The 13,774-nt window shown below is 38.9% G+C and overlaps 1 protein-coding gene across 2 annotated transcripts in view; it reads left to right on the top strand.

Moving 5' to 3' along the window:
- PRKCI (protein kinase C iota) overlaps nucleotides 1-13,774 on the top strand; it is a 41,781-nt gene that overhangs the window by 14,596 nt on the left and 13,411 nt on the right. For both annotated transcript variants that reach the window (XR_015697989.1, XM_087725270.1), the window contains exons 3-10: nucleotides 1,613-1,702; nucleotides 3,639-3,689; nucleotides 7,378-7,463; nucleotides 9,418-9,558; nucleotides 10,727-10,772; nucleotides 12,007-12,065; nucleotides 12,239-12,412; nucleotides 13,271-13,368. Coding sequence is in view for 1 of the 2 variants with exons in the window: in XM_087725270.1 (XP_087581396.1) it covers nucleotides 1,613-1,702; nucleotides 3,639-3,689; nucleotides 7,378-7,463; nucleotides 9,418-9,558; nucleotides 10,727-10,772; nucleotides 12,007-12,065; nucleotides 12,239-12,412; nucleotides 13,271-13,368 (745 nt within the window). In the remaining variant the exon portion in view is untranslated. The remainder of the gene's footprint in view (nucleotides 1-1,612; nucleotides 1,703-3,638; nucleotides 3,690-7,377; nucleotides 7,464-9,417; nucleotides 9,559-10,726; nucleotides 10,773-12,006; nucleotides 12,066-12,238; nucleotides 12,413-13,270; nucleotides 13,369-13,774) is intronic.

Raw genomic sequence — 13,774 nt, 5'->3', positions numbered from 1 at the left:
CCATGACCTGGATGACTGAGAATCTCCATAGACATTTAACTCAAAAAATTCAATTATAACATTTGTTCAAGCTTTTGTGGACCCCCTGTCATGACATTGCCTTTCCCAAGGGTCTGCAGACCACAGGTTGAGAACCACTACACTAAGCAATGGTTGCAAAGCATAACATCTTGTAACTGCACTACTTAGTGATGGCAGCTCTGGTACCTTTGGTTGCCATTACTAAGTGAATCGTAGAATAGAATAGAACTCAACTCAACTCTTTATTGTCCAAGTGTGACTGGACACACAAGGAATTTGTGTTCTGTGCATAAGCTCTGAGTGTACATAAAAGATGTATAAATGATAAATCACGATCATAGTCATCATAAATACATTCGTCATGAATCATAAGATACAACACTTTGTGATAAGGGCCTCCTGCTGGCTTCCTCATAGACTCTGTTTCCCAGAAGCCAGCAGTGAAGGTTGCAAATGGCAGCTATATGACTGGCATTCTGGAATGTCGTAACTGATCTGGGTGCCTGGATTGCATCATGTGAATGCTGATTTGCTGTGATAGGCAGAACTTCGAAGACCATAAATTCTAGCTGTTCAAATTACAGCTGGTAGCACAAGCATTCCAGAGAATAAGATGTAAGACATTGTTGGTCAAAAATAGTGAGGAGAAAAAGAGCAAGAAAGTAATTATTATGAAGAAGAAATATATGCTTCAAATATATGTTGAAATACAACAAAGTATTCTTAAAAATTAAGGAACGAGGACAGTAAAAAATACTGACAATTCAAAAAGTCAATTAAATTAAAATAATTTAATAAAAAAAGTGTTATGCTTTATGATTTCTTTCCAAGCCAGAAACGAATTAAGGAAAGAGATTTAGGTCCATCTTTTGGAAGGCTAACTTTCCAAGGACCAAACAGGTCCGAATGTGGCATAAGAGGGGAAGCTGCCAGAGAAAGAATTAAGTTCAAAAATGCACAGGGACTGTGGAGAAAAACAGAATTAAAAGTTCATCACCAGTACTTACCATATGGTAAATATTCCTGAAAAGAAGGCTTGCTGGCAAGAGAGATTGCTGATCACTGAAGAATGAATCATGTGATCTTTTTGATGGATTTTTACATACATAATTTCATGCCCATCTTGTGAAACTGATAAAACGGAAACATTAATATAGCTCTGAGAATTCCTAAAAACTTCCTACATAAAAAAATAGTGCTGTCATGAGCAGCTCTCATAGAAATATGCAGTCTGACACATTAATCAATTTATAAAACAAATAGGTTGGTGCACATTTATTTTATTCAGAAATAAGGGTGTGTATTGAAATAAACAATCTAATATTGAAGGACAATATTTCTAAAATAAATACTTCATAAGTTTCCTTGTTTAAGTTGTGCAATTACCCTATGAAATTGCAACATTGAGAACGTTAAAGTATATTGGTGGAACCTATGCTTTTCTCAATGTTTCTGGAAAAAAACAATTTAAAAACATCTTGATTTAAATTTAGTTGTATCACCAAGGCTTCTGGCAATCTGGATTGTGGCAGGGCATATATGTGGTTAAGTAAAAATAACTAAATTTGAAATATCTCTTTTTATTTTTTAGGAGATCCATGTACTGTTTCTTCCCAGCTGGAACTGGAAGAGGCTTTTCGTCTATATGAATTAAATAAGGATTCTGAACTTCTAATACATGGTAACATGGTATAATCTCATTCTTCCACCTGTGTCTCTCCAAAGATTAGAGAGATGGAGGTGAATATTGTGGAACAGGTAGATAATTCTTTCCAGAATAGAAAACAGTTTCAACGAAGTGGAGATGGTTGAAACTGTTTTCTCTTTAGCAATAATTCTAGATTCATCTATCTTTGTAATGGAATGGTAGTAGACAAAACAATATGTGTAATTCCTTAGTGCTACTATGATTACTAATTTTATTGGATGAACGTGTTCTGACACAGCCTTAGCAGAACCAAGAAAGAGACTTCTTGTCCCGAAAAAACCCTCTTTATTTAACTACTGTGAATTCATGGCATTCACCCACAGGAAAGTCCTGGCAATAACCTTCCAAGGGTTAATTGCAATAACAGACCTTATCAGTCTTGGATAATTGCCAGGCCAAGAGCTTCCAGTTGCAAAGCTGTAAATTAATTCCTGTCCCGCTTCTATTTATTCCCCAGCCAGGGAGGGGCCATTCAGCGTCCACGGGTGCCTTTCTTCCTGAGTCATCCCCTGTTCCTGAGTTGTTCTCTCTCCTGACAGCTCTGCCCATAGACACATCTGGAACAGGCCCAGCTGTTGTTCTTCCCCACGTATCTCCAAAGGCAGTTGGGAAATGTCAGATGTTTCTGGCTCTATCTCTGCTTCCATCTATCAGAGCCTTTCCCCAGACTCCAGGACTGGTCCAAGTTCCTCCCCAACCTAGTCTGCCGCCAGCTCTGCTGGCAGCTGGCAGGGCTACAACAGAAGCTATATAATAACTCAGATAGATTCTTTAAAAAGGAATACTGGAGATTGCTACTTGACATGTTGCATTGTATATGTTTTAGTCTAGAGCAGACCTAAGTATTTTATATCCCCTGGGCCACATCTGGCCCTTTGGCTATCCCTGTCCAGCCCACATGGATTGCTTTTATTTTGAAGGTGACTTTTAAAAAATATAATATGTAAATGCATGCGTGAATATGTGAATGCATGAACACCTACGCATCTTTATAGCCTTATTGGTTCCTCCCTCCAGAACTATCCCAGTTACTCATGCGACCCCCCTGGGAAAATTAATTGTCCATTCTTGGTCCAGATCAATGGTCTTCAAACTTGAGATACCCGAGGAACCCTCTTCAATGTGAGAAATCAGTGTACAATCAGTGTATAATCAACTGATAAATCATTTCATATAATACATTTTATTAAGCAAAAGGTTACAATAATACATTTCACACAGTGTGAACAGAAGTTGTCATGTTGAACCCTTGGATGATTCTCACAGAACCTTGGGGTTCCAGGAAACACAGTGTGATACTATCTAGTCTAGAGGGATGTAAATCTAGATACTGTAAAGTTTTAAATTAAATTAGTTTAAATTAGTTTTTCAGATGATTTTTCAGTTCCCTCTAAGGCACGGGTGTCAAACTCGATTGTGTCACGGGCTGGATTGTGACGTATCACAATGTGTTTTGCCTTTGTAGCGCTGGAGTGGGTGTGGCCTGTGCATGATGTATCTAACCCACGGGTCGCCAGTTTGATAGGCCTGCTCTAAGGGGAAAAACTGATTTAGGTTAAAACATAGTTACATAAATCATCTCGCAAAGCATGCAAATTTCATCCTGTTTAACGATGCATCAACTCCTGAGTTGTGCTGGCGCAGCGGTTAGAATGCATTAGTGCATGCTGACCCTGCCCACTGCCAGGAGTTTAATCTTGACAGGCTCAAGGTTGACTCAGCCTTCCATCCTTCCGAGGTTGGTAAAATGAAGACCCAGATTGTTGGGGGCAATATGTTGACTGTAAACCGCTTAGAGAGGGCTGTAAACATGATGAGGTGGTATATAAATCTAACTGCTATGTTATTATTGTTGCTTCCAACATCTTTGAGTTAATGACTAATCTAATATTACTACTTTCCTCTCTAGTGTTTCCTTGTGTACCAGAAAGGCCCGGAATGCCATGTCCAGGGGAAGATAGTAAGTATATTAAAGTTAATAAGTAACACAGCCATATCATTTAAACTGATAGAGCATTTGTAAATGGAATGTATGACAGCATTATTCTTATAAATTGAAACTACTTATTTTAAATGGAAAGAAAAAAGTGGATAAAAAATGAACAGGTATTCCTCAACTTATGACTGTTTGAAATTACAATGGCCATCGTAAAACGTCACACCATACTCAAACATATCTGAGGACACATGACTGCATTTTGCTGCTTGGCAACTAGCTTGTATTTATGTGATTTGCTATGTATTTTGTTGGTTTCTGGCAAAAAAAATGCCCATTTGGGAAGATGGATTTGCTTAACAAACGAGTGATTTGCTTAATAACTGTGGGTTTCGGACTTAGAGCCGAGGTGGCGCAGTTGTTAGAGTGCAGCACTGCAGGCTACTTCAGCTGACTGCAGTTCTGCAGTTCGGTGGTTCAAATCTCACCGGCTCAAGGTTGACTCAGCCTTCCATCCTTCCGAGGTGGGTAAAATGAGAACCCGGATTGTTGTTGGGGGCAATATGCTGACTCTGTAAACCGCTTAGAGAGGGCTGAAAGCCCTATGAAGCGGTATATAAGTCTAACTGCTAACTGCTATTAAAACTGCATAATTTGGATTTAATGATTGCATGATTCATTGAATGAGCATTGTAACAGTCAAATACATTGGTGTCTCAACTTACAAACACAGACTTCCAATCTGAATATGGTGATAAGTTAAGGACTACCAGTAGTATATAATAGGTCATCCCATCCCCCCCACCCCGTCCCCTCCCCAATCCAACAGAAACACTGAATTTCTTATTACATCTATTTTCAGGCTTTAGTACAATTCTGAGTGATAAATTGGGATAGGAATGTTGAATGTTGATTTTATTTATATGCCGCCCTTTTCCCCCGAAGGGGACTCAGGGCGGCTCACAACTCAACCAGGGAAGGGGGATACAAACAAAAAATTTAAAACGACACAAAAAAACAATGCATAATTAAAAACACAACAATCATACCAATTCGAGACGGGGGCAACAGTTCTTTAGCCCCAGGCCTGTCGGAACAGCCAGGTTTTAAGGGCTTTGCGGAAGGCCTGGAGGGTGGTGAGGGTTCTAATCTCCATGGGGAGTTCGTTCCAGAGGGTCGGAGCAGCCACAGAGAAGGCTCTCCTCCGGGTAGTCGCCAGTCGACACTGGCCGGCGGATGGAATTCGGAGGAGGCCTAATCTGTGGGATCTAATCGGTCTAGTGGAGGTAATTGGCAGCAGGCGGTCTCTCAAGTACCCAGATCCAATACCATGAAGGGCTTTATAAGTGACGACTAGCGCCTTGAAGCGTATCCGGAAACCAATAGGCAGCCAGTGCAGCTCGCGGAGGATAGGTGTTACGTGGGTGAACCGAGGTGCACCCACGATCGCTCGCGTGGCTGCATTCTGGACAAGCTGAAGTTGCCGAATGCTCTTCCAAGCGCTGCCCCATGTAGAGCACGTTGCAGTAGTCCAGTCTAGAGGACACAAGGGCGCGAGTGACTTGTGAGGGCCTCCTGGAGAGAGTATCCTATCCTATAAAAAGCAACAGCTGTAGTTATAAAATAGCTCTGATCTATTTATAATTGAGAAATTTCAGTGCTTTTAAATGCACCCATTTCAGAAAGCACATTTTTTTAGAAGTGATTTTTTTTTCTGAATCTACCTTTAAACATACCTAATGGTCAAACTCTTTAATGTAAAAAGGCCCGTATGTTGTTAGATACAAAGCTGGTTCAAAAACATTTTTCTGGCTTTCCTACTGATAACCATGTGAAACTTCTGTTTAGCTGAGCTTGTGGAATTTCTGTTGGCTAGAAAGAAGATAGTAATAGCCATCTTTCGGCATCCAGATATCCTTTGGACATTTTCCTGAAGCACAAGCAAAAATGGGCATTTCACTTTCTCATAAATTGGAATATGATACCTGAATACACACAGTCCTTGACTTACAACCAGTTGCTTAGGACTGTTCAAGGTTAACTATGTCTCCAGAACACCATCCCCTAATGGTCATGTGAACACTTCTTGGCTGCTTGGCAAAACCTCACCTTTATAACCATTTGCAATGTCCTTCGGCTTTGTAGGTACAATTGGTGATTGCTGTGTTCACTTAATGAATGTTGTAAAATTGGTTCAGATCGTTTGATGCTTTGACTTAATGACTTGCTTAGAACCTACGACCATAATTCCAGGCTCAATGACAGTCATAGGTTGAGGATTGCCTGTATTTGAACCATGCTATGTATGATGCAATGCTCCTGGAAACTCCAAGGCACTTTTTTTGTTTTGTTTTGCATTTTCGTACAGCACATTTTCTCAAAGTTGATTGGTAATAAGTGATCCCAATTGAGATGAGCTATTATATTTGCTACTGGCTGGTATTTGTTACTGGCTGGTGAATTCTGGGAGTTGAAGTCCACAGGTCTTATAATGGCCAGGGTCGGACACAGAGGTAGGTTGCTACCGGTTCGCACCGGTTTGGGCGAACTGGTAGTGGAAATGGCGACTGGGTTGCTGAACCAGTAGGGATGGCAGGCTTGCCACACCCCCGAACCGGTTCCCCCGTCGCCATGGGATGGGTTGTTTTTTTTGGCATTTTTAAATGTTCTGTGCATGTGCAGACCTATTTACAGGCCACTGCACATGTGTGCAGAGCACACGCAAAGCGCGCACACACCAACTGGCAGTAATGCTGACAGGAACCACCCCTAGTTGTACACCCCTCCTTTAGACCTTCTGACATCATGCAACTACTGCATTTTCTATACACCAGTGTTGTTATGGGGGTGGAGATTAGCTAATGTGAGGAGATGTTTCTCTATGGATGAATACCCCACTCTTGGTGTAAACTAGAATAATAATGGGGAAAGGATGCATCCTTGTTTAAATTAGTTTCCATTTCAAATGTTTCTGAGAGATACTATATTAAGTTACACTTTCCCATGAGACTGGTATTGTGACTTTGGGTTTCTGCAGTAAAGATTTTCCTAGATATTAGGTGGAAATCCTGCTTAAAATCACAGAAGGTAGTGTACAAACCTGTTTTAGGTTATTGTTTTTGAATCAGATGATTAAAGTATTAACTGATGTATAAAGTGGATAGACCTGATCCAAAGCCTACTTGCTTTTCTGCCAAGATAAACTCCTAAAATATTATCTGAGCAGTGCGGTGGCCTAGAGGTGAAGATTTTCACCTCCTACTCGGAAGGTTGAGAGTTCAATCCTAGGCAGCCACAGACGTTTCTCTATCAGAGTGCAAAGAGAAAATATCTGCTGCAAACTCTTCGTAGGCGTCGGGAAGGGCATCCGGCCAGGAACAGCTCAACTCCACTCAATTTCCTGGCTCCAGCCCGAATCAAGAGATGATAATTGTAAAAAGAGAAAAAAAATCCTCCTAAAATATTATCTGAGCCTTTTAAGCTAGCTATATTTTTTTTTAAAAAACCCATTGTTAATGAGGACACTGTTTTCAGTATATCTGTTCTATTTTCTTAGTATTACATGTAAATTGTTCTCATTTGCCTGACTTGTTCAGTCTTTGTGACAACAAAATTTGATTCTTGCAGTTCTTGAACAAGGGCTCAGCTTAACTACGTACAGCTTTGTTTGTCATAATTACTAGATTAAGTTAATTTATTTATTTCTCCTTAGAATCTATTTATCGAAGGGGTGCACGGAGATGGAGAAAGCTCTATTGTGCAAATGGTCATACGTTTCAAGCCAAGCGTTTTAACAGGGTAAGTGCATTGCTGCTTTCACTTTTCAAAATTGGACTTTGATCTTTTGTGGTGTCAGATAACTATTTCCTTTTATTTAAGTACTGGTGCTAAGAAAATAGACTTTAAAAGCTCAAATTGACTTTATCAGCTTTTAACCCAGAATTTATTTACATTCACTATAATACATCTTTATCAATAAGCATTTTTATTTTTGATAACATTTCGATTTTCAAACAACGACATTACTTCCAAATCATTCTATGTCCTTAAAAGGGAAGAAATACCTTGCAACTATTTCTGAAGAATTAAAGGATCTAATCTTCCACTGGTCTGAACACCTATACCGGAAATTATTGTGTAGACTATAGTTATCCTTAGCAGCTGTAAACCACAAAACGGGTGGGAAATGAATTTTCTCAAGGGGCCACAAGAGAAACTCGAACTGTGGTGGAGGGCCAAACGAACAAGCTGAACTTAATTCTACGCAATATTAATTTGACCCTTTTATACAAAGCAGAAACTTATATGGTTTTGATAAGATGCTACTGCTAAGAATACATGCCACATCTTATTTACATTTGATTTCTAATTTCCCGTTGATCTCGAGCGGCCGGGTAGGGACAGCCAAAGGGCCGGATGTGGCCAGGGGCCGTAAAATGCCCAGGTCTGCCATGAAGGATTGCGGCAACTAAAAAACATACAATGCTTTGGAAGTATAAAACTGCTTCATGTACCATGATTGCATTTGGGTTGCTTCATTGTTCATGCTGTTTGCTCCCGCCTTTGCAACAGGAGCAAGCAAATCAGGAAGATTTTTAGTAATATTTTTTTGAAATTTATCCCTAGCATGGTTATATCTCAATTAAAAAAACATAATAGTCAAACGAATTGAACGTATACTTGAACATCATAAGCTGGGAACCATAAGTCCTGCAGGTCTTTTGGGTTTTGATGCAATGCTGTCTGTCTGGAAATTAAATTATGTAAACATATTTCTAAACCAGTGGTAGTCAACCTGGTCCCTTCCGCCCACTAGTTGGCGTTCCAACTTTCATGGTGGGCGGTAGGGGTTTGCTGTAACTCTGCTTTATAAATTTTATAAAGTAAAGTTACTTCCCTATTTTATAAATCACCATTACTGTGGAACCGGTGGGCGGTTAGAAAATTCTACTACTAACAGAGATACAAAAGTGGGCGTAGGTATAAAAAGGTTGACTACCCCTGTTCTAAACTATACTCCGCTTTGTTTTACTGTTAGAGTGGCATGGTGTTAAAAACATAATCATTGTTGTATATGATTATGACAGTAATGAAAGTGTAAATCTGACATCGTGATTCATTCAACAAATTGTTCTTTCTCATATTGTTAAAATTATTTTAATGTACTTTTTAATGATTAATTTTTCATCAACAATGCACTAAGTACTAACTATGCAATTTCAGTAATTCCTTTGTCCACTTACTGATACTAGATTTATGTATCAGCAATTTTTCTTTTTCTCCTTTTGCTTGTTCATCCACATCATCACCCTTTATTCTTTTTGAAATGATTAATAAATATTTTAAAATCCCACTGTTAACCCAGCTATAGGTTAAAATACTATATGAATATATGGTACCAAATATATATTCTACATTATGTTTGGTACCATATATATTATATATAGTTTTAATTGGGGAAGCTATTGATATTTTTTGCAAACATTCAAAAATAATAGAAAACAAGCACTTGTAGAATATAGGATGTTAGCACAGCTTCAGAATATAAATAAAAGTATAACTTGGGAAAAAAATAGAACATTAACTAGAAACAATACTTAATGTAGAACAAATATTAGGAGTAATAAAGAAGACTATTGGTTTGTTTCCTATGTAATAATTTACAAGTAAAGCAGAGAATAGGAATTAAGTGCAATTCCAGATTGAGAGCTGATATCCAGATACTATTTATGTTCTTTTTTTTTTTTCCTAGAGAGCTCATTGTGGCATCTGTACTGACCGAATATGGGGATTAGGGCGCCAGGGATATAAATGCATCAATTGTAAATTTCTAGTTCATAAAAAATGTCATAAACTTGTCACCAGAGTATGTGACCGTCATGCTATACCACCGGTAAGTAAAATCGATAGTTGTACTTCTCTCAAGTGTATATGTGTCTCCATGTATAGCAGTACACTGAATACATTAGTAAGAAATAATCAAGGCTTGAAATCTGTGTTTTTTGTTTTGTTTTGCCTGCCTACAAAAACCATATTTGTTGATTTTTCCTACATTATTAAAGCATTTTTATGTACATTGAACTATTTGAGTGAATTCATATAATACAACAGCAGAGTTGGAAGGGATCTTGGAGGTCTTGTAGTCCAACCCCCTGCCTGGGCAGGAAACCCTATACCGTTTCAGACAAATGGCTATCCAACATCTTCTTAAAGACTTCCAGTGTTGGGGCATTCACAATCTCTGGAGGCAAGCTGTTCCACTGATTAATTGTTCTAACTGTCAGGAAATTTCTCCTCAGTTCTAAGTTGCTTCTCTCCTGGATTAGTTTCCACCCATTGCTTCTTGTTCTACCCTCAGGTGCCTTGGAGAATAGTTTGACTCCCTCTTCTTTGTGGCAACCCCTGAGATATTGAAACACTGCTATCATGTCTCCTCTAGTCCTTCTTTCTATTAAACTAGACATACCCAGTTCCTGCAACCGTTCTTCATATGTTTTAGTTTCCAGTCCCCTAATCATCTTTTTTGCTCTTCTCTACACTCTTTTAGAGTCTCCACATCTTTTCTACATTGTGGTGACCAAAACTGAATGCCGTATTCCAAGTGTGGCCTTACCAAGGCATTATAAAGTGGCATTAACACTTCACATGATCTTGATTCTATCCCTCTGTTTATGTAGCTTAGAACTGTGTTGACTTTTTTGGCAGCTGCTGCACACTGCTGGCTCATATTTAAATGATTGTCCACTCAGACTCCAAGATCCCTTTCACAGTTACTACTGTTAAGCAAGGTACCACCTATACTGTATCTGTGCATTTCGTTTTTGTTGCCTAAATGTAGAACCTTATGTAGAAACCTCATCAGAGGGTTACTTTATTTTAACTAAACCATTTCTAATGAAGGCTCCATGCAGCTTGATCTCTTGCATGTTTTTTTCTGGTTTGCTTGGAAAATAGTGAAATTTATCCCAAAATAAAAACACTGCCTCTTTCCAGAAATGGTAGGTTATTGAAAACTTATGATCTTACATTTTCCCTTTTCCTTTCATTTATGTTTTTTGTAGGAGCTTATGGATCATTCCTCAGTGCATTCTGATAATAGCGAACCAGGTAATTGCACCATCACCCCCACCGTCACATGTTTGCTGTCTATGTGCTTGGCAACCTATTCACACTTATCACCGATTATCAAATGCCTCATGCTCATGGGATCCCAATTTGAAACAACTTCTGCTGGACTACCCAGAAAGTCATGAGGAAGCCATCATGGAAGGTTGTGAGGTGCTGCCACTTACTGAGAGGACTTCCTCTGGTCTCTGGGAGCTGCCTCCTGAGGGGACCTGAACTCCTTTGGTGGGGTGCAGAAATAGAGCTGCAATTGTGAAAAGTTTGGCTCCATTTCTGCACCCCACCAAAGGAGATACTTTTCATGAACCAACAAGAGCTGAATTCCTTTGATCAGAAGCTCTTGAAGCAAGCCCCTAGCAATGAAAGTAAGCTGAAATCCAAGCAGACAGTCAGCGTGGTAAGGTAATGGTTGCGAAGGTCCTCAAAGCTGGTTGGGGAAGGCCCAACCCAGGCCATGCATGAGTGGATCTTCACTCAGGCTGAAACCTTTTTGGGATGTCTCTTCCATGCCTCTGGCATCTCGCATTCCGTACCTGCGACTCCGCTTAATGACCTATGTCAGGGGTCAGCAACCCACGGCTCTGGAGCCGCATGTGGTTCTTTCATCCCTCTGCGGTGGCTCCCTGTCGCTGGTCAGCTCCACAATTGATAGGGCTTTCGGTTAGGACAGGTAGAGGAAAAAGGATGCTGCTCTAGGAGGAGAGACTCTATGGTGGGGGAACCAGACTTCCGTTCTGTTCCAGAATTGAACCGAGGGGAGGGGGGTTCTGGTTAGGACCTTTGTGGCTCTTTGAGTGTTTAAGGTTGTCGACCCCTGACTTATATGATCGTTCAATAACTACAGTTGGTAATACCAGAATTGCAGTCTTGTCATATGACGTCTCGCTAAACGACTGCTTTATCGAACAATAGAGATTACTATTCCAACTATGGTTATAGGAGAAGGGCTACCTGTACCTGCAGTCATGGCAGCTTGCAGAGCATAAGTGTTACATGTGCCGAGTGACTGGTACCTATAATTACGTTTTGCACCAGCTGAAACATGCACGATTACGTTTTGCACCAGCTGAAACATGCAAATTACTCTTATGGGGTAGTGCCATGTAGATTAATTGCATTAAGCCAATCTACTTACCAGTTTTAACACAATCCTTTTACAAAGATTTGCATTTATCTGGAGATCTAAGTTTTTTTTTAAAATTTCTTTTCCTTTTAGTGATTCCATATCATCCTTCAAGTCATGAAAGTTTAGACCACGTTGGTGAAGAAAAGGAGGTACTCTTAATTCTTTTCTACTAAAATTGTTGGTCCCTTTGTAAGTCCGTAACTGAAAATGCCTTTAATTGGCAGTGTGGTGACCTTATCACAAATTAGTAGTAAGAACTATTGGCTATAAGAATGGTTCAGCGTTGCAGCCTCACTAATTAAAGGAATTTCTCTTCTTACAGGCCAAGAGTAGAGAAAGCGGCAAAGTATCTTCCAGTCTAGGTCTCCAAGATTTCGATTTACTTCGTGTTATAGGGAGAGGAAGTTATGCAAAAGTACTTTTAGTTCGGTTAAAGAAGACAGAGCGCATTTATGCCATGAAAGTTGTGAAAAAAGAACTAGTTAATGATGATGAGGTGAGTGATGCTTAACAATGTTTTTAATTGCTACATATTGCACGATCTCTTCGGTGATTTTATCCTCTGCCTTACCTGCTGAAATTATTCTATGACTGGGATCCAGTCAAATCCAGTGGAGTACCCTCTCTTTCTTGAAGAGACAGCTACCTGGTGCCTTATGCCACTTCAGGGAGTTGGTATAGTTCTTAGAATAGGGAATTGTTTATCCAATGATTGTTTCACCTACAACATTTATTATGGGGAAGCCAGGGAAATGTTTAATGAAGCTGCCAGTAGATTAGACAGTTAGTTTCTTGAGATTTGTGATCAGATTTTGCTTCCTAAAGAGCTTTATTTCTGAACTCCTATTATGCTTAATTATTTTTCCCATTAACAAAAATGCTGGAAATGTTGTAAACAAGGCTGATTTTTAATAACAGGAGCACTTTAAAGTCAGAAACCATGGACATTCAAGTGTAGTTTCATTGCATTTTGTGATATATTCAACCTAAATATGCCCAATAATGCATAAACTTATTAGCAAATCTCAAGTCATCATGTGGTGTCAAGAGATTTGATTGAATTCATTGATGGAATGCAGTGAAATAAGCACAGAGGCTAAGAGCTGTGGGAAATGTAAGTTTTTTCACTTGATACGTAAAGTTGGAAATTTTAGACTCCTCAATGGTGCCCTAGGAATTTATGAACAATTGCTGCTGGTGGACATGGAGAGTACATGATTTCCCACCTTGCTATTATAAGAGTAGATATCACTGCTTATCTCCGGTTCAATAATCAACTTTAGCTAACAGGTTTAAATAGCATTTCCCAGAAAATATTTCAAGACAAGAAGTATTCTGTGTGTCTTTGTTACAGGATATTGACTGGGTTCAAACAGAAAAGCATGTCTTTGAGCAAGCATCAAATCATCCTTTCCTTGTTGGTCTTCACTCATGTTTTCAGACAGAAAGCAGGTAAACTACACAATATGTTTTTTGCACGTATTTTTCTATTCTTTTTATAAGAGATTGTTTATACTTTGGTTAAAAGAAAATAAAGTATTGCTTTCATTTAAAAAAATAATTACATCATTACTTATTTCCAAAAGTGATTTTCAGAAGAAAGATGATCAAACAAAGAAATCATCTACATAATTAAGAATATTATCACATGAAGCAACATACACAGGGTTTTTAAGATGGAAAGATGAGAATATATGTTTTACACACAAAAAAACCCTTTCAATAGCTGTAAGGATATATAAATTATGAAAAATATTATTTGACTATAGTCTTATAACAAGCTAACATAGGATAACTTGATAAGAATTCTGAATAGGTTTGAGTTTGTTTTTACATAATATTTGGAAATTTCAGCTAT

The sequence above is a fragment of the Thamnophis sirtalis genome, unplaced genomic scaffold, assembly GCF_051295495.1.
Source record: "Thamnophis sirtalis isolate CommonGarterSnake01/CBP01778 unplaced genomic scaffold, rThaSir2_p1.2 scaffold_11, whole genome shotgun sequence".
Lineage (NCBI taxonomy): Eukaryota > Metazoa > Chordata > Lepidosauria > Squamata > Natricidae > Thamnophis > Thamnophis sirtalis.
The sequence above is the reverse complement of the archived record's forward strand: the minus strand, read 5'-3'. Positions and strand labels throughout refer to the sequence as shown.